The sequence below is a fragment of the Humulus lupulus genome, chromosome 6 (genome assembly GCF_963169125.1).
Source record: "Humulus lupulus chromosome 6, drHumLupu1.1, whole genome shotgun sequence".
NCBI lineage: Eukaryota > Viridiplantae > Streptophyta > Magnoliopsida > Rosales > Cannabaceae > Humulus > Humulus lupulus.
Window position 1 is genome coordinate 215,340,002 of NC_084798.1, and position 23,179 is coordinate 215,363,180.

The window sequence follows — 23,179 nt, forward strand, 5'->3', positions numbered from 1 at the left end:
ATGAATGCGCATAGTCTCAATCTGTCGTACCTCATGCATGTTTGGGTTGATAGTTAATGGTTAGTATGATATTTAAATGTCTAGAGGGCCAAGTCATATGTAATATTTGTATCCTATCGGTATGATATTATGTATGATTTATTGGACTAATAACATATGTGTGTTAGACAATATTGTGGTGGTTTGATTATATTGTCCAAGTGGGAGAATGTTATAATTATTGTTATGGACTAATATAATCATAAATATTATTCCATAATCACAACCATTAACTAAAGGGGCTGTTAAGGAAAGAAGATAAGCCTAGGGGCATTTTAGTCATTTTACCTTGGGGATATATGCTGAGTTAGAAGGTTGTAGAAGCTTAAGAAAAACAGAGTGTTTCCTTTCTCTCCCTTCCCGATCATCTCCTTCTCCTTCCCTTTGAATTTTTGAAGAATTTTTTAAGCTCAAATTGAGGGTTCAAGCTTGGGAATTGAGGCTTAAGGGTTTAGGCTTGTGTTCAGCCATTGAAGATGATTCAATTCGAGTTTAAGGTAAGGTTTTAGTTCAATTTTCTAGTTCTTTGCTCTATTTTTGTGTTAGTTTTGAGATTGGAGTTTTGGTCATAGGAATGGGAATTTTATGAGGTTTTGAATGGTTTAAGGCTTACGTTTTGTTGGTTATATGATGGACAAGTTGTGGTAATAGTTGGGAACTTTGCTTTGTGGAGTTGGAAGTGTTTTAGTAGGTTTTTGGATTGAGTTCGAAGAGGAAAAACAGGGGTTTTTGGTAGGGTTTTAGGTGGGGCCGCGACCCAAGCTTGATGAAGATGAAGGGTGGTGCTGAAAGGCCATAGGGCTGCGACATGGGGGAGAGCTGGTCGCGGCGCGTGCTGATGGTTGGGAGGCAGGCACCTCTGTTTGGGAGGCGCGTCGTGACATGGTGGAGTAGGGCCGCGACCATTACACTACAAGAAATCTGATCTTTACCTACCAATATTTTACCTACCAATATATATTGGTAGGGAAAGTAATGTTTTGCCTACCAATATTTATTGGTAGATAATATTAGTAGGTAAATGCTAGTCCATTATATTATATTTCGGAACAGAGCTTTACCTACCAATAATATCAGTAGGTAATAATCTTTACCTACGTATATTATGGAGGGAAATTTTTTAACCATTCCCGCTCAATTTTCCCCTCGTTTTTTATTTTTCAGGGAAAAATTTTACAATTCCCGCTCAATTTTTCCTCCCATTTTTGCTTACTTTTTATTTTATATTTTTATAAATGCTTATGTGTAAGCTGATGTGTTATAATATTGATGATGTGTTAAATTTGTTGTAATATGTGTCTGCCATGTGGCCTATTTTTTTTTTTTTATCAAATTAACAAATATATTATATGTTATATATTATATTTTATAACCCTTTCACGCACCCTTTCCTGTTTCCGTTCCCTGTTCGCTCACAGCCCTGTTCTCTGCCATTCCGTTCCGTTCTCACAGCCGTTCCGTTGGAGTCCCTGATGTTTTGATCTTCAACAACAATCGCCTCTTCCAGTTCTTCGTCAAGACCGATTCATCTGCAACTGCTGGGTTTACCCAGCTACCGATTAATACAAGGTATCACCCACGACTATAATCAGTTTTTTCTTATTTCAAATCAAAGAAAATAGTTTAGAATTTAAAAGCAAGAACAGCTTCTTGTCTGGATCTTGAATCGACAACGATCCAGCCAACAATTTCATTCGAAATCTTGCGAAATGAAAATCGCCAGTATCACTCGCCTGAATTTGATTTCTCACTTGTGTAAGTTTTAAGAGTATATATATATATATTTACTGTCACAACGCAAACATAGCTTTTATTATTATTATCATTTAAAAAAAACAGCACAAACAAATTCCAACATGAGAATGTTAAAAACCAGCAAATCAAAAATCTAGGAAAAAGAAGAAACTAACACATGCATCGCCAGGAGGATGATCCGTTTATTGGTTCCCGATAAATATCAGAAGAAGACAAAATATTCATTCATTGAAAGAAAGCCCAGTTTTTTGATAGAATAACAGTAGGCCCAATCACTAATTGCCTATTTCTCTAAATTAAATTCACTTTCTCAGACGAGCTCAAATCTTTGCAATGGCGGCTTGCACTGTGAATGTGCTCAGGTGACTGGCTCCAGCGACTCTGCTTCATCGACATGTTGCGTGGTGCTCAGGTGACTTTCTCCGACTTGTTTATAACTTATTGTTCTTATGGTTTTTGTGTGATTTTGATATTGATTTATCGATTGATCATGGGGGAAATTAGGCAAAATCATCGATTGATTGATGATTTGATATCGATTGAATAAAATGGATTTTTTTAGATTTTATTCAAGATGCTTTTGTCTTCATGCTATAGATATATGAAGTTATATAAATGCTATATAACATAATATATGAAGAATGAAGTTATATATACATATATATTATGATTCTTCATTTTACAAACAAGATCTTGCTATAATTGAAGTAAAGTTTCCTGATGGTCTATCTATCTATGTCCATATAATGAGGCAGTGATGGTTTTGCAAAGGCATAGCACAACCTAGCTGCTGCAATAGCTTATGCTTTATGATTTTTTATCATAATGTTAAGATGAAATATTGTAGCTGGTATTTTTCGAGATTTGTTCTAATTGTCTCCATAATTGTGTGTGCTTTCTTGTTAATGGATAGCTTTGGAAGAAGGCTATGCTCATCTATTTGAAGAGAAGTGTATATGAGAAGTATATAGAATATTACTACCTCTTTATATAAGTTTCAGGTATGACTCTTCAATTTGTATTGTGTAGTTATTGAACATATTTCCTTTAGTCTTTTTGACAGTTAATTTCTTACCAAAGTCGTTGTTTCCTTGCTGCTTCATGACCATTTTTTTTCCAATTTAACAATTGTTGTTTTCAATACCATTATATAATTGGGTATTCATGTAAGTTAGGATCTAGGATATGTTGCATATTTGGCTTTGGATGATTAGTGTCCTGTCTTAAACTGAGACTTCTATCATTGTTGTTTCTGTTCACTTTTTTTTTTGTCTTTACTTAGTCAAGAAAGACTGTAAGACTTGTTCAATATTTTGAAGTCACATAAAGTTCACAAATTACGTATGTAGCTTTCTTGTTATTGCTGATTATTGAATTTTGTTTATTTGTCTACTTGTTGTATTCCTTTTACTTTTAATATTTTAAAATTTTAATATTGAATTCTCATTACGTCTCATAATTGACTGGACTTTTGACATCCGTTTTCTTAAATTTTTTGAACAAATTGGTAAGTAGTAGGTTATAGAGCTGCTGTGATTATGTCCGGAAATATATTGTTGGGGTTAGAGCAAATGATACCAAGCTTTGTTTTGTGATTACTCTGTTTAGTCAAAATGAGCTTAAACTTTGAATTTATATAGGTTTATTATAAATTTAATATTGAGTATTGAATTTCAAGTGCCCCTAGTGACCTTTGTGCCTTGACTAAAATGCATGAGCTTCCGTATATTTATAAATAAATAATTGTCATTTTCTTGAACAACATCAGCATTATCATGGTCTCTTGTCTGTGACATCCTCAGCTAGCCTTGCAAAGATAGGCCTTACTGTCTTTTTAATAGGACGCATTCCTATCTGGTTTTGAATTCTGAAGTGGTTTAAATGAGTAGATAGACCTGAGACAAAATTTACCAACTTTTTGCCATTTCTGTAGTTTATTAAAATTTGACGCTTTCCGTATTTCCTTGAATATTTTGCATCTAATATGGCTATGTTCTTATGCTGAGCACTAAGAGAAGTCGATGTAACTTATGCTAACCATTTACTAGCTCTGTCACTAAACATTTACTAGCCCTTACACTTTTTTTTTTAGTTGTTACACTTGGGGTTCGAACCCCAACCCAACACACACACACCCTTGCAAAAATTAATCGTGAAAAACTTAGAAACAAACATACGAGGATAAGGTTTAGTTCACTTTAACTATGTTGTTCAAACTTGCATAAAGTCTTGATCCCAGTTTTGCAGGAGACAGGTAGGTTACACAAGGCAATCTCATCTAATGTTGGATGATTTCATTAAGGTACTTTCCAATTTACTGTATAATCTTAATCTGTCATTGGTGAGAACAAAATTCTTGGGTATAATTGAGGTCGGGATTGTGACCTATGAGTATCTGTAAACATTTTTGTAACATTTCTATTTATAGTGAAAGATATGCAGCAGCTCGTCGTGAATGTAGTCATAATTTGGTGAACCATGTGAATTGTATGTCTTATTATTCTGCATATATTTTGCTCTCGCTAATTTCTTATCATAAATACGAGGAACCCAATCCCAACGACCAACTTTTAAGTAACTTAATATTCTGACCCAATGTATGTTCATTTCAACAACATTTTAAAAGAAAAAGCTCTTCTTTTTTCTTTTCTACTTGCATTGCCATTCAAAGTTAAAAAATTGAGACAAATGCAAATATTGGGTATGAACCTGTATATGTAATTGAGTTGGTTGGATTCTTGAATACTTGAATTGGATCAAATAGAGGAGTACTATACTAGTATACATATGTATGCAGCAAAAATAATGTATGTTGTGGAATATCAAACTTGGATTTTTCTTTCACGGTTTCTTGTTTGCCTTCTTTGTACCTTAGTAGTTAGAAGTATAAAGCTTGCAGCTATGGAAAAGATTGTAAACAGAAGCTTGTTACTCATAATCCCATTCTTTTTCTTGAGATTGCTTTAAGATATATCCATTTTCTCTGCAGTTCTAATTGAATTCAAGAAAAACCCAGAAATGGTTATGGAAAATATACACAACAATGCTAAGTATGATTCATGCAGAACCACAGAAGTAGAATGGAAGTCTCCTTTAAAATTATGAATTACGAGCTAATCCCTGATTGTTTTGGTTCTTTGTCCCTTGTTGCTTATATAGTGTGGAATTCATGTTGAATAATTTTTTTTTCAACTATACTAAATGTAGAGATTAAAGTAGTTCATTTGAATCATAATCCTTATGTTGTCTACCTCTTTGATTGTTAAGATGCTTCACATTTTCTTATATGTTCTTATTGCAAATTTATCAGATTGAAAATGAATACGGAAATATTGAAGGGAAGTTTGGGAAAAAAGGAAAGGACATGTTAAGTGGGCAGCAAAGATGGCTTTAAGCCTTGGTGCTGGGGTTCCATGGGTGATGTGCAGGCAAACTGATTCTCCGGATGAAGTTGTAAGGTCTTAGCCAATGCTTTAAATTTTCTGAACTTATATATTATGGCTGTAAGAATGTATAGGGACAGGTGAAACTTTCAGAGTAGTGGCGGTTAAATTGTATCAAGTGTTGTATCTTAATATGATGTTTTTCATAAATTACTTTCTTCATTTACAGATAGATGCATGCAATGGATACTACTGTGACGGTTATACGCCAAATTCCTATAACAAACCCACGCTTTGGACTGAAAATTGGGATGGATGGTAAGCTAATATCTTATAAAATGTCATTATTATTTTTTCCTTTTATGGCTGTTAAAACTGCGGGACACCCCTTCTTGTATCCCTACTTCCTTACATGGAATTTAGCACTTACCTTTCCCGATCACTAAGATACAAGTTCCAAGCCAATGTTTTAATTTCTTTCTGAATCTTTTTCATAGTTTTCTTATCAGTTTTAATGGTACATTATGTATAAGTTATTGTTATCATTATTATTATTATTATTAATTTTTATGTGAAACAAATTTGTATTAATAATGGATGATATGATGTGTATTACTGTAGACAGCCTCTGAAAGACTGCTTCAATCTAAAACATCCAGTAAGACGTAAAACATAAAAACTAACTCATTATAACCACAAATACCAATGACCGAGAAGCATTGAGAACGATTATGCCTTAAAATGCTTACAGTTGAAAATCCATATAGCCAACCAAGGCTTAACTTTTTCCCAGATAACTCCCGTGTCCTCTTCTCCTTCATTGAAAATTTTATTTCTTTCTAATCATATACTGCCTAATGGTACTCTTTATAGAAGTTCCAAGTACATATGACATTTTATTGTCACTTGTTATCTTATATTTATATGGTGCATCTAATCTATGATACAGAATTATGGTGCATTCTTGGAGAAAGACGGAGCAGGGTTTAGAGGGCAAGTTAAACTTACTAGATTTCAAAATGTGGATATAGACCTCTCAAAGTCTTTATGGACCTACCAGGTGTGTTCAATTTCAAGGTTTCATTTCCTTTGTGTTGGCTGTGAAAGTAAAAGTTGTTGGCTCCCTTTAATATATTTTTGTTTTCTCCCTTTTGCATGATTTGCTAGTCAGTTAAATGGTGTTGCACCTAAATTCACTTTTTATCCAGGTAAATAATGGTATCTAGTAGACATCTCTCAATAAAAGTCGATGTTTTGTTTCAAAAAAGACGAAAAAAAATTGTATTTGAATTTTTTAGGAAAAAATTCTAGACACCCTTTAATAAGTTATCATTATTTGATATATTTAAGGTTGGGATTTTAAAGTGGATTTCGTATTGTTTAACATGGTTCTAGGTTGGGCTCAAGGGAGAATTCTTGAAGATATATGCTGCAGAAGAAAATGAAAAGGCAGGGTGGACTGATTTAACTCCAGATGCTGATCCATCGATATTAACAATTTGATGACACCGCCTCCACCACCTCCAATAGACCAAGCTTCAGATGCAAATTTAAGATAGTCGCCATCTATTTCAGTTCGGGAGTCACAAGATGATTCTTAGTTTATTTACATTAATTTACTAAGGAATGAACTTTATGAAGTTTTTTTTATTTTGGTAGGGGTAACCTTAAAATGATAACTTTATGACTTATTTTAGTATTGAACATTATAAAGAATTTTAGCATTAAACATTTTATTATTGAATGGTTTTTTTCTAGTTTATTTCTAATATAGAACATTTACAAATAACTGTTATTATCTTTTACCTACACATAACCATTAAATTTGAACAAAATATAAATTGTGTAACAAACCAATAAAATAATGCTATGTGGGCTAATAAAATGATACCACGTAGGATGACACATATAATGCCACGCGGAATGCCACGCAGGATGCCATGTAGGATGCCACGTAGGAAGCCACGTAGGATGCCACATCATCAGACACGTAAAACTACAAAAACCATGTCAGCATACACGTAGGATGCCATGCCATCAAACACGTCATCTGATGACTCATCAATTGATTTATAACTTAGTGGGGTCCACTGATTGTTTTACCTACCAGTGTTAATAAGTGTAGGTAAAGATTCTTTCCCCACTAACTTTTACCTACCAATTCAATATTGGTAGGTAAACCATATTACCCACCATTAGGCTAGTTTTACCTACACTTACAATTGGTAGGTAAAGACCCCATTTTCTTGTAGTGTTAGTGGAATTTTTTGCCAGAAGTGTGTTTTCATCGTGGGAATCCAAACCTTAGGCCTCAGGATCGTTCATACTACCCGGTTTAGTGGGATTTGATGTCCCGGAGGCTAGGTCTTGGTCCGGGAACCTTTTATTGATTGATTTTATTGATGGGAGTTATATTTGGTTATGACTAGGTGACCACTAAGGGATCAAAGGAATGACCGTTCTCAATGGTCGCTCATTTGTTATTCCACGCTCGAACCAGAGGTAAGAAAATTGTACCCAGTCCAATATTATAATGTGGTATGACCAGACCGATAACTTGCATTCAAAGATCGTCTCATGTCGAATGACTCGAACAAATCCACATTATAATGTGGTATTATTTATAATTCACCAACATTCATGAAAATATACAAATATGCCATCAACAGACCAAATTACCAAAATGCCCTTATAATGAAAAGTGGACTCATATGCATGCATTTATCATCATATTATAATATAATTCACATAAACATGCATATAATCATTTAATGGCATAATAAATCAATTATATGGCCCTCTCGCCCTCCTTATCAAGGTCATAAACCTTATTAAGAAATTTGGGTCGCTACAAAAGCCTAAAACTATCGAGCTATAATCGAACTATATCGAGCAACATCAAGCTCATAAAAGAACCTTCTTCTACATACCACCGAGCCCCTATTGAACCGTTATCGAGCTCCTATCGAGCAAAAAAGTTGCAGAAAACCCGGAAAGATGCAGATCGCGAAATTTCTCTAGAAAACCAAAAAAACACACCAATATAGACTCAGATCTATTCGAAATAGCCAAAAAAATGTAAACAAACAATACCCAACACATAAAATGAACAATCTTCTTACCCATGATTTTTCTCCTCCAAAAACCTTCAAAATAGATGTATCCTTTGATATTGACGACTTCACTGAAACAATGGAGATGACTAACAATAATTTCAACAAGAAAATCATACAAATCTGTGGATTTTATGGAGAATTTTGTGAGAATGAGAGAGAGAGGGAGAGAGAGAGAGAGAGAGAGAGGAAGAGAATATTTTAGGAATCTTGATATAATGAGAAGAGTATTTTTGATATGAGAGTAATGTTTAGTATTAAATTAAAAAGATTAATAGTGCTAGGATATTTTAGTAATATTAGGCACTATTAAAGTATAAATAGTGAAATTTCCTTTTGATAACAGCCTATTAATTATAAGAGAAATATTAAATACACTCTATATTACACTCTTTTTTATACTTTTTTAAATCAATGAATGATATGTAGATTTCACTAATAATTTAAAAAAATATTAAAATAAAAAAATTGAATAATATACATATATGTCATGCATAAATAAGAAGAGTGAAATATAGGCTTTCATTGTCACTCCTCTCACTATAATGAAATTTGTTCTGCTTGGTGGTGTTAATGTTTTGGTTGAATATGCAAATTTTATACATGTGCTAGTTGTTGGATTACTCCACAATAATTGAGTCTTTCATTTACACTGAGTTACATCTAGCCGAGGGCGTGGCACATTTAACCTTTAAAGAAGAAAGAAAAAAATTAATATAGGCCATGTCATTTCATTTACAGTATGCAAATTGGTGGACCAGAAAATTTTGTACAATATTATCTTTTTCTTTATTTTTAACTCAATTATTATCAACCAGCAAAAACGACAAAAGATGATATTGCCCTCTTGTCGCTACTCTAGAGTATGGTATTGTCAACAGCAACATTTGCCACGCTTGGTATTGATCTTGCTCATATTGAGTGTGTAGCTAAAGATTTCCAAGTTATTATTTTCAATCATTGTAGAGAATCCTATTGAAAAGTGCCTCCGATTATTGTAACAATATCTCCAACCCATAACAAGTGTTGCACTAACACTAAGAGCACTCACATTGAGTGTTCTACTCTATTTTTTAAAATATCTAATCAAAACACACATTTTTTTATTTTATCTTTAAGTTTTACATTATACCATATATCAGCTTCTTTATATATTTTTTTACATCATTTAAATATTATATCTTTAAACATATTTTATTACTGAAAGTAAAATAAAATAATTAAAAAAAAATAAAAATAAATATATACTATAAATAGAGAGAGAAAAGTTATAAAAAAAATATTAAAATATTATATAAAGGATATGTAAATGTAGATATGGGTTAATTGGAGTTTGTGCATAACTATTATAAATATATGTGTAAAGGAGCTGATGGAAGATGTTTTTATGAGTTTTAGCTAAATATTATAAAGAAAGTGTAGTATAAAATATATCACAAAAACTTACATTTTTATAATTTACCTCAAAACTTTTACATTATACCATACATCTGCTTCTTTACATTATTTATATATTAAATTTTTAAAAATATTTTATTTATTTTAAGAAATAAAATCATTAAAATAATAGTATCACACTCATATATATACAAAAGTTTATAAAAAAATAATAAAATATTTATAGCTTGATGAATAGTATTTCACTACATATAAAGAAATACTATTCATTTAGGTAAAAAAATATAACTTTACATCATCCAATGGAAGACTACTTAACTATTTTTTCTCTATATTATAAAGAATAACACATTTTAGCTCATCCAATGTGAGTGCTCTAAAGTTAAAAGAATTTTAGTACTATATTTTTTTTCTATTTCAACTATAACATAAAAAATTACACCAAAAAAATATATTATTTATTATTATATTATTTTTTAATAAAATAGAATATTCTTTTTATTATTATATTATTTGATCATTTATTTATTTAATTAATCAATTAAGTAAAAATATTATTATTAATTACATGAAACTTATTTCATAAATATATATATTGTTGTTTTCCGTTTTATGTTTAGTGTGTTTGATTTTAATATTAGAATGTAAGTTTGTAATATTTTAATTATCTTTTGTATCTTTAATCAATTTCAATATTAATTTTATTTTCTTATAGTGTAGAGTAAGAATTTTCATACACAAATTAAAATAAATTATATTAAAAATTAATTACGAAATATTTGAAATTTTATTTAGAAAATAAAATTACATGTGTATTTATAATTTTAAAAACTCAACATAAAATATAAACCCAAATAATATATGTTTATATATATATATATAAAAAAAACTTTTGCCGTGTGAACAGTGCACACCATATATACCGTATCACTATTCACACATGACTAAATGAGGTATTAATTAAAGTTGGGTTGAAGATATATATGCACTGTCACGGCATATATATGCCGTAATCCCGTCTGGTTGGTCTTGGCCTAACAGTTTAGTATGGATTAAATAATAAGGTTTCTATTGCATTTAAGTACTTAATTTATTTTTTTACTAGCATAAGTATGTATCGTTTTGTTTTTATTGTAACCGTTATTTTTTTTCGGTTAAAAAGAAAATACCAAACTTTTTAATTAGCGATATTGACGATATTAATACATAAGTTTATGTAATTGTTGTACTTAAATAACTAATTTTTAATATGTATAGCATAAATAATAAATATTTTCTTTTTTAGAACTAAACATTTTTTTTATTATTTATGCTACAAAAATTAAAAATTACGTATTTAGGTGCAACGGTTACATAAACTTATGTATTTATGCCATCAATATATATATTTAAAATGTTTGACATTTGTCACTTAACGGGAAAAAGTAACGGTTGCAACAAAAAATAAATGTTAGGTATTTATGCCGTCAAAAAAATAAATTAAATATTTAAGTGCAACATAAGCATGAACTTAGGTATTTATGCCACCAATATCTTTTTCTATAATTTGATATGTAATTTCATATATCATATTTTACTTTCTAAATCACATTTACATTCTAATATGGTATTTGAGCTAAAGAAAGCCCAAACGAGTATCCGATCCAAATCCAAACCAACCGGTTAAAAAATTAGTCAACAGAATCACTTGTGATTCAGCAATAATTTGGCAAAAAAAGTCATTTGCGATTGATCCATCTAAGATTAGTAAGTAAAAATAACCACCAACTTGAGGGAATATTAAAAATCTCACATAAAAGTGTATGGGATCATCATACTATTTATAAAACATAAATTAATGCATTCTTCCCCAATTAATTTTAAAATAAAACTCTATCCTTATTACAATGCACCCTATTTTACCTTTTAAACCACATTCCACAAACTAACACTAATGGAGTATCCCACTCCCTTGCAAAACTAGTCCTTAGAGAGTGCCAAAGTGCGGTGGTCCCGCCTTGTATTGGCATTATTGCTTGAAAAACGACAAAGACATTTCCATCATAATATCTGGATATTGAATAAGCAAAATTGATCACTATTTCCATTTCGAAATGACACAACTAGTTAACATCTACCTGTTCCTAAAGAACTTCGACCAAAACAATATGCCACGAATCTGGAATTTTTTTTTTGTATATATGGCCGGCGGTGAGACAAGGATCCAGAAACTATAGCTAAAAGACACTAATATATAAACTTTTCATACATGGAACTCCAACTACCCTCATTCCCAATAATTTTCTCTTCATTTTTTTGTTTATTGTGGTAAGCACACTCAAGAGAAGAACAAAAACCAGAAGCACAGCTTCAACACTCCCACCCGGACCATGGCAGCTACCCTTCACTACAACATTTTAGAGTTTATATCACATTAAAAAAATTACACTTTTTGAAAAGTGTTATTATTGAAAAATTGGGTCAATATCTTAAAAATAATACCATTGGCTTTTGAATATTGGGCTGACAAATATAATAAGGCTAATTATAAAGCCTGTTCATACAAAAAAAAAAAAAAAAAAAAACTCTTCTCTCTCTCTGAACGAAGTATCCTAGATCTTCTCCACTTGCTCTCCTCACCGACGGTGACTTCGCCGCCAATCTAATCGCCGGAAATTGGTGATGATAACCTTATTATCAAGCTCACGATTCATTTATACTAGTTCCAATCCCAAGTTCCCAATTCTTTTTGCCAAAACCTAAACCCATTTCCTTGTAAGCTTCGATCGATCGCTGAAAAATCTTCCAGTTCGATCGTTTTGTAAGTTTTTTGATTAGCAATGTGGTTTTTCAACTCTTCTTCTGTTTGGTTTTTGGAAAGTTTATTATATAAAAAGGACTGCCTTGGTTTATTAATTACGATTTATAGAAATTGGGGATTGATTTTGCTTTGAGTAAATTTATGGATTTTATTCAATTTTGCCTGCATTTTCTGGGGAAACTATCGAATTGGTTTCGGTGATCACAGTGATGATCTGTGGATGGAGCTGTGTTAGTGTTGGTTTTGACTATGGTTTTGGTGGGATTGTTATCTATCTAGATCGCAGGAAGAAATAGCCAGGGAGGAGAAATAGCCAGGGAGGCAATAAAGCATGTATTAAGCGAAAGCGACTTTGGATTGAAGAAGGCGCTCATGCTCTGGCCTATATCGCTCTATCGAAGCCTCTAGTTTCTCAGGTTTTCTCTCTAACTTTGAAACCTGTTTGTTCTTGGCGTAACACGCATTTAGATACCAATATTGGATCATTAAGTCGCACACTCTACTGTTGCCTTGGTTTTGTTCTTGATCTGACTATGACTCATGATAATAAATCAGTCATTGCAGCTAGCAGCTCAAACAATTGGTATGTCTGGGATGGTAAACAGGCCTAGGCATTGGTAGACTGAGATAGAACTAAAGGAAAAGGAAACATGTCTTTGGGCAAGGGTATTGGGTCCTTCTTTAAAGTTTCAAGTGATTGATATTAATTTGCTTATATAATTTGGTAGTTTTGAAGAAGCCCATAGACTCCTAATCAACATGATTGATTCTGAAATTTTAGCTGATGTATGTACATATAGTATTGTAATTGATTCTCTTTGCAAAGTGGAGAAACTGAAAGAGTTATATGAACTGATGTTATCAAACGGGGTTTACCAGATTCACTTTGATCAAAGGCTATATGAAGGTTGATAAAACACAAGTGTTAGTAGTGAGTTCTCATCATATAGTTTATGTTCCGTAACTAGCATTGTACAAATTAGGGAATAAGTGGCTGCATTACCCAGATTGATTGTGTTGTGTGTACCAAGACATGAGAACCAAGTACAGCAAAGGATAGCATATATACTTCAATCAGAAAGGTACTTCAGTAAGTTGTAATTAACTTAAATCATCCAATTATCTTTGCTTTGCTTTGCAGCATCAATAAGCTTTTAATTCCTAGTAGTTTGAAATTCTTTGCAATGCTTTAATTATTCAAGAGCACAAACCTCTGTTTTGCACCTTCTTTCACCGATTCTTGATATACTAGTATTTTACTTTCTGTCTCTCTGTTTTCTCTCTCTCTCTCTCTCTCTATATATATATATATATATTCATACATATATAAACTCATAAACTCATATTTGGTTGATCGAATTAATGGCACTAAGTTTCATGTGGCCATAACAAAGATAAATCATTTTTATCTTATTTCCTTTTCTTTGATTATTCTAGGAGTCTGGAACCATAAAAGTATTCAGTTCTGAGAACTAAGCCTGCAAACCTTATTTGATCCTACATTACTTGAAATTATTAAATTCCTATTTTGAAAATTTATTTCTGCGAACAGTTTCTGATTAAAATTTCCATATCTTATGACCATGACTATTTTTTTCCCATTAACAGGTCCTATTTTTGATGTATCATTTCTTTGCTGCAACTGAGATATATAATGTGATCCGTGTCTTTATTGCTGCATATGTTTGGATGATTGGATTTGGCAACTTTTCCTACTATTACATCAGAAAAGATTTTAGTCTTGCACGTTTTACTCAGGTGAATTTTTTTTTTATTTCATTTCCATTTAATGTGTCATATGTATTTTCTAACAATAGATTTTTTATCGCCAAAAATAAAAAAATAGACTAAAACTAAAGTAATCTCATATCTTTCCTTATTCTGCACCATGCAGGGTATACCGATCCTGCAAAGCCAGATCTCTCTCGGCTGCATGAGTGGCATTTCAGATCTGGACTTGATCGTTATATATGGATCATTGGAATGATATATGCATATTGTCATCCAAATGTAAATCATTGAATGTTCATGCTCGCCTGTCTAATAATTATTTTTCCTTTTGGTTTCTTTAGCTGAACAATATTGTTTTATCTTAGGTTGAGAAGTGGATGGAAAAATTGGAGGAAACAGAAACCAAGAAGAGAGTTTCAATCAAAGGGATTGTAGTTGCTGTTTCCGTTTTTGTGAGTAGCATTTATGTGACAACAATTTTAGTATCATGAGCTTATATAATGCCAGTGATGATTTTTATGGCTCTTTTATATATATATATATATATATATATATATTCTTCTCACTTCATTCATGATCCTTTGTGTAGGTTGGTTATTTATGGTTCGAGTACATTTACAAGCTCGACAAGGTTTCATATAACAAGTTCCATCCCTACACCTCATGGATCCCTATAACGTGCGTGTTATACATGAGTAATAATATGGATAATATTATGATGACATAAATCATTTGCATAGATTCACAGGACACTTCTTTCTGTCTTTAATTTCTCTTCTTCTTTTTTTACCAGGGTTATATAAGTTTGCGGAACTTCACCCAGCAGTTCCGAAATTTCTCCATATAAATTGTCTAACCCTTAAAAAGGCTCAAACATCAGGATCATTTATTCTTCTAATTTTTTTAACGTTATACTTTTGACAATTTATATGTAGATGGCTTGGAAAGGTTACTCTTGAAACCTACATTTCTCAGTTCCACATCTGGTTGAGGTTTGTGCTCTTGATCCTTTTGTTTTGTTTGCAATGCTTTTAATGTAAATTCTCACACTAACACAAGTTTGTACTATACAAATGCTAGTAATTTACTTATGTAAATTTAGGATTTATTGAAAAAATAGCTGTTATGCTACTGAACCTTACATTTAAAAAAAAAAAATTATATCCTAAACTTTTTTTACTTGAGACATGTTAATTAGACTTGTTGTGACCTGGTTTATTGGTTTTAAGTTTGTGTTCTAAATTTGGTTAGGTACTTCCTACTATATAAAGTTTCTTCGGAGTATACCACATGATCCAGTGATGACAAATTCGAGTTCGACTACAAAATTTTAGAAGTGTTTTTTATTTTTTTTTATTTTGTGGTGTACTACTTTTATATATTAGCTTAACTTTTTAGTTAATATTTTAGAAATGTTTTGTATTGCACTTAATTACTAATTACTAATGTAATGATATTAATATTTAGTGAATATTTGTTTTTGTAATATATTTGATCAAAATATATACATAATAAAATTTATTAAAATATTATATAAATAAAATATAATAATTTGTTTTAAAATATATGACAATAATAAATGCTATTACATTTATAATATAACAAAAAGAAATTGTTATAAATTCATCATTTATAACATATTATAGTGCTTAGTTTAGATAATTACAACTATAACCAAACGTTATCATTAATATGATATAACAAGCACGAAATGTTATAAAAAATCTATAATAACATTTTTTATAACTCTTAAATAATGTTATGAAATAGGCATAATTAGTTGCTCTTGACATCATATTTATAAGCTTGATAAATAGATATTATATGTATATTATAACAAAGAAAAAATGTTATATAATAGTTAATTATAACACAATTGATAACACTTGAAAATTATTATAAAAATGTTTGGACTTTTAATAACACGGCCTATGTTAACATTTGATAAAGTGTTATAAACAGTTTTTTATAGCACTTTTTCAGAGTTATTCTAAATGTTTTTTCTTGTATAGTGCTTTGTGGGAAATATCCACCAACTTCTTGGCTCTTTACCTCACTATTCACTCAGAGACTTGGCCAAGAAGTATGGGCCATTTATGTACCTAAGATTTGGGGAAGTTCCAACCATAGTAGTCTCTTCCCCAGAGTTTGCCAAAGAGGTGATGAGAAATCATGATGCCACTTTTGCATCAAGACCCCAGAGTTTGTACTCACAGATTATGTTGTATGGAAATTCTGACATAGCCTTTGCTCCCTATGGTGAGTATTGGAGACAGCTTAGAAAACTATGTATGAAAGAGCTTTTGAGCACAGCTAGAGTTCGATCTTTCAGACACATTAGAGAAGAAGAGATGCATAATCTCAAGGAATGGATTGCTTCAAATGTTGGATCGGCTATCGATCTTAGTGATAGGATTCAAACTTCAACGTATGGAATCACTGCTCGGGCTGCCTTTGGTAAGAAAAGCAAAGACCATGAAGAGTTCATATCAATTGTGGAGGAAAGTGTTAAGTTAGCAGGATGCTTTAAGCTTATGATAGGCCACCGATCACCTATGTTTACTCTAGGAAGTATAAGGGCAAACGTGAGGGTGAGCAGTAGAGAATAAATGTGAGCAGAGTTAGTTATGAGAGAAAGGTTATTGTAAGGGAGGGTGTACCTACTGTGATGGGGTAGGGATATAAAAAGGGGACTTGTCTTAGTTAAAGGTGTGAAAAAAGTGTATTCAGTAAGTGGGAGGGACTAGGCTCTCGGACACCTAGACTTCAATATATATCATTCCATTTTTCTCTGTTCTGTGTTGTTTTTTTTCTGGTTTGTTTGTTGTTTGGTTATCTGAAATTGCAGGGAAGTCTATCAAAGTGGTATCAGAGCAATCCGACTTCCATGGGACCTAAGAGGGATTCACAGTTTGACAATTTGGAGGAGAGGCTGGAAGAAATTCAGACGGGAGTTCAAAGGGAATTGCACGACGTTAGAACTGAATTTCAGCAATTCCCTAAGGAATTGGAGTCGTTGAAGCAAGAAGTGCAGAGGTTGCCGGCTATGGAGAAGAAGATGGATTATCTGGTTGCACATCTGACTGTGTTGTTGCAAGCTCAGGGGAATCAGCAAGCCGATCTCACAGGGGGAAGTCGAGATCGATCGTCTCGGGCAGGGGACGAAGGGCCATTGCGAGATACTGTTCCGCGTCCTACGGGACTGCACAGCCCACCACCGCATCTGGAATCATCGCCGCCGCCGCCACCAGTGGCCACCATGGACGCCGGCCAATCCGAGGTGAATATGGGCCCAGATTTTCGCCCCCTCCGCATGGAGTTGCCCTTGTTTTCGGGGGAGAATCCTGATGGGTGGGTTTATCGCATTGAGCGTTATTTTTTACTCACTCGCATGACTGAAGCTATGATGTTGGAGACGGCCATAGTCAGTTTAGATGGAGATGCACTGACTTGGTTTCAGTGGGAGAATCAGAGGCGTCCTATTACTTCTTGGGCAACTCTGCGGAGGTTGCTCATCCTTCGATTTAGAGCTGCCCCGATCGGGTCTCTGTCGGAAGAGTTCCTTTCTGTGACCCAGCAGTCGACGGTGAAGGAGTACCGTGCGAAGTGGGAGATCCTAGCTTCACGTGTTCCTGACGTTCCAGAGCACATATTGGAGGGAAGCTTCATGCGTGGGCTGAAGGATGACATCAAGGCTGCTCTCCATATTTTACAACCTCTAGGCCTGGCCCAAATAATGGAAACAGCACAGAGAGTTGAGGAGGGGCAACAATTGTTTATGGCAGGCCCACACCCGAAGCCCAGTTTGCAGAAATCAGGCCCAAATTTTAATCAGCATTTTAGACAAACCCTAACTGGTTTGTCTACACGATCTATGCCGCCAGCCACTCAGGGAGGACATCACCAATCGTTTCCAGCAGCCACCAACACCAGGCCGACCACCACGCCGCCGTCGAGGTCGCCGCCACCTTTCCGCCGTCTCACGGAGGCCGAGTATCAAGAGAAGAAAGCTAGAGGAATCTGTTTCAAGTGTGACAAGAAATTCTATAGGGGGCATGAGTGTGACCAACGAGCATTACAAATATTGTTGATTACAGACGAGGATGATGGCGGGGGCACAGAAGAGTCGCTGCCACAATCACCGGATTCCGGCGAAACAAAGGTGGTGGAGGAGACTTTGGCAACGCTATCTCTTAATTCTTTGGTGGGCATTTCCTCCGCCCATACCTTAAAATTGGCAGGCCACATTGGACAGCGACCAGTGACGGTGTTAGTCGACAGCGGCGCCACTCACAACTTCATCTCCATGGATGTGGTGTCTCAAGTGGGCATTCCGATTACAGCTACAACCTGCTATGGTGTATTGCTGGGTACTGGGGGAAAGGTGCGAACCGAAGGTGTGTGTGCTCAGGTGGAATTGGATTTGGGCGCAGTACGGGTGGTGACTGATTTCTTGCCTTTGGAGTTGGGAGGGGCAGACGTGATCTTGGGCATCAAGTGGCTGGAAACCTTGGGAAATATGCATGTTAATTGGAAAACAATGGTTATTCGTTTTGAAATGGCAGGAGTGTGGGTGACGCTACAAGGAGATCCGAGTTTGTGCAAATCCCCTATTTCCCTTAAGGCGATGATACTGTCGGCAGAGAAGGAAGCTCACGGGTTCTGGGTTCATTTTGGGCACGTGGCCGTGGGACAGGAGGTGGACACTCAGCAGCTGCCACCGATGATTACAGATTTGTTGGACCAGTTTCGTCAAGTTTTTTGCACACCAGTGGGGTTGCCTCCTAGCCGTGGGCGTGAGCACACTATCACCCTTAAGGCAGGGTCGGGACCGATTTCCGTTAGACCCTATCGTTATGCACAAATTCAGAAGGATGAAATTGAGAAGTTAGTGCGCGAAATGCTCAATGCCGGCATCATACGCCCAAGTACCAGCCCATTTTCTAGCCCGGTTTTGTTAGTAAAAAAGAAGGACGGGAGTTGGCGTTTCTGCGTTGATTATCGGGCCTTGAACAGAGAAACGGTGGCTGATAAATTCCCTATTCCGGTGATCGATGAGCTCTTGGATGAGCTTTATGGTGCCACGGTCTTTACCAAGTTAGATCTCAAGTCGGGCTATCACCAAATTCGAGTCACATCCAAGGACGTGGAGAAGACAGCTTTTAGAACTCATGAAGGTCACTATGAGTTCTTAGTTATGCCTTTTGGGTTGACAAACGCCCCGGCCACGTTTCAAGCCCTCATGAATGACGTTTTTCGGGAGTACTTAAGGAAATTTGTTCTTGTGTTCTTTGATGATATTTTGATCTATAGTACGTCTTTGGAAGAGCATACCCACCATCTTCACTTGGTCCTAGCACGCCTACAACAACATCAACTCTATGCCAATCAAAAGAAATGCCTATTTGCTCAAGAAAAGGTGGAGTACTTAGGCCATATTATCTCTGCCCAAGGAGTTTCAGCGGATCCCAGCAAGATTTCAGCCATGGAAACGTGGCCAACACCCAAGAATATACGAGCATTGAGAGGATTCTTGGGTTTGACGGGGTACTACCGCAAGTTTGTGAAGGGTTATGGTGGGATAGCAAGACCTTTGACGGACCAATTGAGAAAGGATGCCTTTGGATGGACACAAGAGGCGGAGGAAGCGTTTGGTTGTTTGAAGGCAGCGATGTGTTCGGCACCGGTTTTGGCACTTCCCAACTTTTCCACACCATTTGTAGTAGAGGCGGATGCCTCGGGAGGAGGTTTAGGGGCGGTTCTTATGCAAGACAGCCGCCCTATAGCTTATTTCAGCCATGCTTTATCACCAAGAGCTAAGGCCAAATCGGTCTATGAACGGGAGTTGATGGCGATTGTGCTTGCTATTCAAAAATGGAGGCCTTATTTGTTGGGTCGGAAATTTTTAGTGCGCACGGATCAAAAGAGTTTGAAGTTCTTGTTGGAACAAAGGTTGGTGGCAATGGAACATCAAAGGTGGCTTACTAAGCTCTTGGGTTATGATTTTGACATTCAATTCCGGCCCGGATTGGAAAACAAAGCTGCTGATGCTTTGTCTAGAGTGTGCAATGACGCTGCCTTGGCTGTCATTTCAGCACCTAACTTGATCTCCATTCCCGATTTGCAAGCACATGTGGCGACGGACCCAGCCTTAGCGAAGATACTTCAAGAACTGTCTCTAGGGAGGCCGTGTGGGGGTTTCTCACTGGTGCAAGGGTGTTTGAAGTTTAAAGGCAGATTGGTTCTTCCTTCATCATCTCCTTTCATCCCTCTCCTTCTACAAGAGTATCATGGCAGCAAGCTAGGGGGTCATTCAGGGGTTTTTAAAACGTTTCAGCGGCTGTCAGCGGACTTATATTGGAAAGGAATGCGTCGGGATGTTCAGAAATTCGTCACCGAATGTTCGATTTGTCAACAACACAAGTACCTTGCTCAGACCCCAGCGGGTTTGCTACAACCGCTGCCTATTCCGGAGCAAATTTGGGAGGATGTTTCTATGGATTTTATAGAAGGATTACCGCTGTCCAACGGGTTTGATTCAATCTTAGTAGTGGTGGACCGTTTAAGCAAGTATGCCCATTTTATTTCCTTGCGTCACCCATATTCAGCAACTACTATAGCCGCTGTTTTTGTTAGAGAGGTGGTGAAATTACATGGGATTCCAAGATCTATTGTCTCCGATAGAGACAAAATATTCCTGAGTCTTTTTTGGAAGGAACTTTTCAGGTTGCAGGGCACGGCGCTGAAGCAAAGCACGGCATATCATCCTCAATCGGATGGCCAAACGGAAGTGGTTAATCGCTGCCTAGAGACGTATTTGCGCTGTTTTGTTAGCCTCAAACCCAGCCAGTGGGTACGTTGGCTTCCTTGGGCAGAATACTGGTACAATACATCTTTTCACTCCTCCGCTGGCATGACTCCCTTCAAGGCAGTATACCACAGAGATCCACCTCCTTTGCTGCGATTTGAGCCTGCTAGTACGCGTGTTTCAGAGGTAGAACAGACTTTGCAAGCACGGGATGATATTCTGTCCTTGCTGAAACAAAACCTCCAGCGAGCTCAGCAGAAAATGAAGCATCAGGCAGATAAGAAACGGCGGGATCTTCAATTTGCAGTTGGCGACATGGTTTATGTGAAGCTCAGACCGTATAGGCAGCGAAGTTTAGCGAAGCGTAAGAATGAGAAGCTGGCGCCCAAGTATTTTGGTCCGTACCCAGTAATTTCCAAGGTTGGGGCAGCAGCGTATAAATTGCAACTTCCTCCAGCAGCAACTATCCATCCCGTTTTTCATGTTTCTCTTCTTCGCCCAGCCTTGGGACCAAACCAGACACCAACACAAATGCCCGCTGCAATGACTGAAGAGCTCGAATGGATGCTGGAACCAGCGGCTGTTTTGGAGGTCAGACCCGGCACCAACAAGGAACAGCCACAAGCTCTCATTCAATGGCGTAACCTCCCAGTTTTTGAAGCAACATGGGAAGACTTTGACGTCATACAACACCAGTTTCCTCATTTTCACCTTGAGGACAAGGTGAAGCTTTTAGGGGGCGGTATTGATAGGCCACCGATCACCTATGTTTACTCTAGGAAGTATAAGGGCAAACGTGAGGGTGAGCAGTAGAGAATAAATGTGAGCAGAGTTAGTTATGAGAGAAAGGTTATTGTAAGGGAGGGTGTACCTACTGTGATGGGGTAGGGATATAAAAAGGGGACTTGTCTTAGTTAAAGGTGTGAAAAAAGTGTATTCAGTAAGTGGGAGGGACTAGGCTCTCGGACACCTAGACTTCAATATATATCATTCCATTTTTCTCTGTTCTGTGTTGTTTTTTTTCTGGTTTGTTTGTTGTTTGGTTATCTGAAATTGCAGGGAAGTCTATCAGCTTACAGACTTGTTTCCTTCTTTCAATTTTCTTGCCTTGATCAGTCATGCAAGGGCTGAAATTGAGAGACAGAAGCACAGGGCTGAAAGGATAATTGAAAACATCATCCAAGAACATAAAGAGAAGAACAAGTCATCTGTGAAAACTGCTGAAAGTAAAACACATGAAGATTTTGTAGATGTTCTTCTAAAGTTTCATAACAAGGATGACCTTGGTTTTTCCTTAACAAGTAACAATGTCAAAGCAATTATTTGGGTAAGTTTTTCAATTTTCTACTGCTTTCTATGAAGTTATTTATATATAGAGATGTATGCACATATGTCTGTATTGCTAAAAGCTCAAAGTTTAACCACGCCACCTTCTTTTTAGTCAAAATTTTCTGTAGTTTGTAGAGTTAGTAAAAACTAATTTTCATCATATATATTTTAGGACATCTTTTCTGCAGGGAGTGAGACATCAGCTACAGCTGTAGATTGGGCAATGGTAGAAATTATAAGGAACCCAAGAGTAATGAAAAGAGCACAAGAGGAGGTGAGGGAAGTCTTTAACAGAAAAGGTAGAGTTGATGAAGAAGGAGTTGCTGATATGAAATACTTGAAATCATTAGTCAAAGAGACACTGAGATTGCACCCTTCTAATCCATTACTACCAAGAGAAAGTAGGGAGAAGTGTGTGATTAATGGTTATGAGATACCTGTGAAAACCAGGATCATAGTTAATGCATGGGCAATAGGAAGAGATCCTAAGTATTGGACTGAACCAGAGAGTTTTATACCAGAAAGGTTCCTTGACAGCACCATCGACTTCAAGGGGGGCAATTTTGAGTATATCCCATTTGGTGCAGGAAGGAGAATATGTCCAGGCATGTCATTTGGTCTCATCAACATTGAGCTTCCCCTTGCAATTTTGTTGTACAATTTTGATTGGAAACTCCCTAATGGAATGAGCCATGAAGATTTGGATATGACTATGTGTTTTGGTGTAACAGTGAGGAGAAAAGATCATCTTCACTTGATTCCTATTGCTCATGATATTTCATGTGTTGAAAAATGAAAACGAGGATGATGTATCTGGTTTATT

General features: G+C 35.5%; 3 protein-coding genes and 3 long non-coding RNA genes across 13 annotated transcripts; all 6 read left to right on the plus strand.

Annotated features, from left to right (window-relative positions):
- Positions 1-1,441: 1,441 nt before the first annotated feature.
- Positions 1,442-3,526, plus strand: LOC133783215 (uncharacterized). Its single transcript, XR_009870834.1, has 3 exons — positions 1,442-1,608; positions 2,109-2,206; positions 2,708-3,526. It is a non-coding gene; the product is annotated as an uncharacterized LOC133783215 (long non-coding RNA).
- Positions 3,527-3,549: 23 nt separating this feature from the next.
- LOC133783212 (beta-galactosidase 9-like) lies at positions 3,550-6,916 on the plus strand. Of its 4 annotated transcripts, none has more exons than XR_009870828.1 (5): positions 3,550-4,096; positions 4,670-5,252; positions 5,407-5,495; positions 6,127-6,237; positions 6,573-6,916. XR_009870828.1 is itself a non-coding variant. In XM_062222760.1 (4 exons), exons 2-4 carry the CDS (start codon positions 5,411-5,413, stop codon positions 6,678-6,680), a joined length of 279 nt encoding a protein of 92 aa, XP_062078744.1. In that variant the 5' UTR covers positions 5,159-5,247; positions 5,407-5,410; the 3' UTR covers positions 6,681-6,916. The 4 variants fall into 4 exon arrangements, 1 of the variants encoding a protein (XP_062078744.1); XR_009870827.1 differs by having other exon boundaries at positions 4,673-5,252; XR_009870826.1 differs by lacking the exon at positions 3,550-4,096 and having other exon boundaries at positions 4,323-5,252.
- Positions 6,917-12,240: 5,324 nt separating this feature from the next.
- On the plus strand, positions 12,241-14,667 carry LOC133783214 (uncharacterized). Of its 5 annotated transcripts, none has more exons than XR_009870830.1 (6): positions 12,241-12,488; positions 12,768-12,904; positions 13,044-13,570; positions 14,097-14,246; positions 14,383-14,498; positions 14,585-14,667. It is a non-coding gene; the product is annotated as an uncharacterized LOC133783214 (long non-coding RNA). The 5 variants fall into 5 exon arrangements; XR_009870831.1 differs by having other exon boundaries at positions 13,368-13,570; XR_009870832.1 differs by having other exon boundaries at positions 13,472-13,570.
- A 143-nt stretch (positions 14,668-14,810) lies between these two features.
- Positions 14,811-15,553, plus strand: LOC133783216 (uncharacterized). Its single transcript, XR_009870835.1, has 3 exons — positions 14,811-14,914; positions 15,013-15,211; positions 15,471-15,553. It is a non-coding gene; the product is annotated as an uncharacterized LOC133783216 (long non-coding RNA).
- Positions 15,554-16,150: 597 nt separating this feature from the next.
- LOC133786035 (cytochrome P450 71D11-like) lies at positions 16,151-16,828 on the plus strand. The gene is made up of 2 exons (XM_062225249.1): positions 16,151-16,168; positions 16,232-16,828. The coding sequence occupies exons 1-2, from the start codon at positions 16,151-16,153 to the stop codon at positions 16,826-16,828; spliced, it is 615 nt and encodes a 204-aa protein (XP_062081233.1).
- Positions 16,829-21,906: 5,078 nt separating this feature from the next.
- LOC133786037 (cytochrome P450 71D10-like) lies at positions 21,907-23,152 on the plus strand. Its single transcript, XM_062225250.1, has 3 exons — positions 21,907-21,911; positions 22,087-22,354; positions 22,529-23,152. The coding sequence occupies exons 1-3, from the start codon at positions 21,907-21,909 to the stop codon at positions 23,150-23,152; spliced, it is 897 nt and encodes a 298-aa protein (XP_062081234.1).
- Positions 23,153-23,179: the final 27 nt, after the last annotated feature.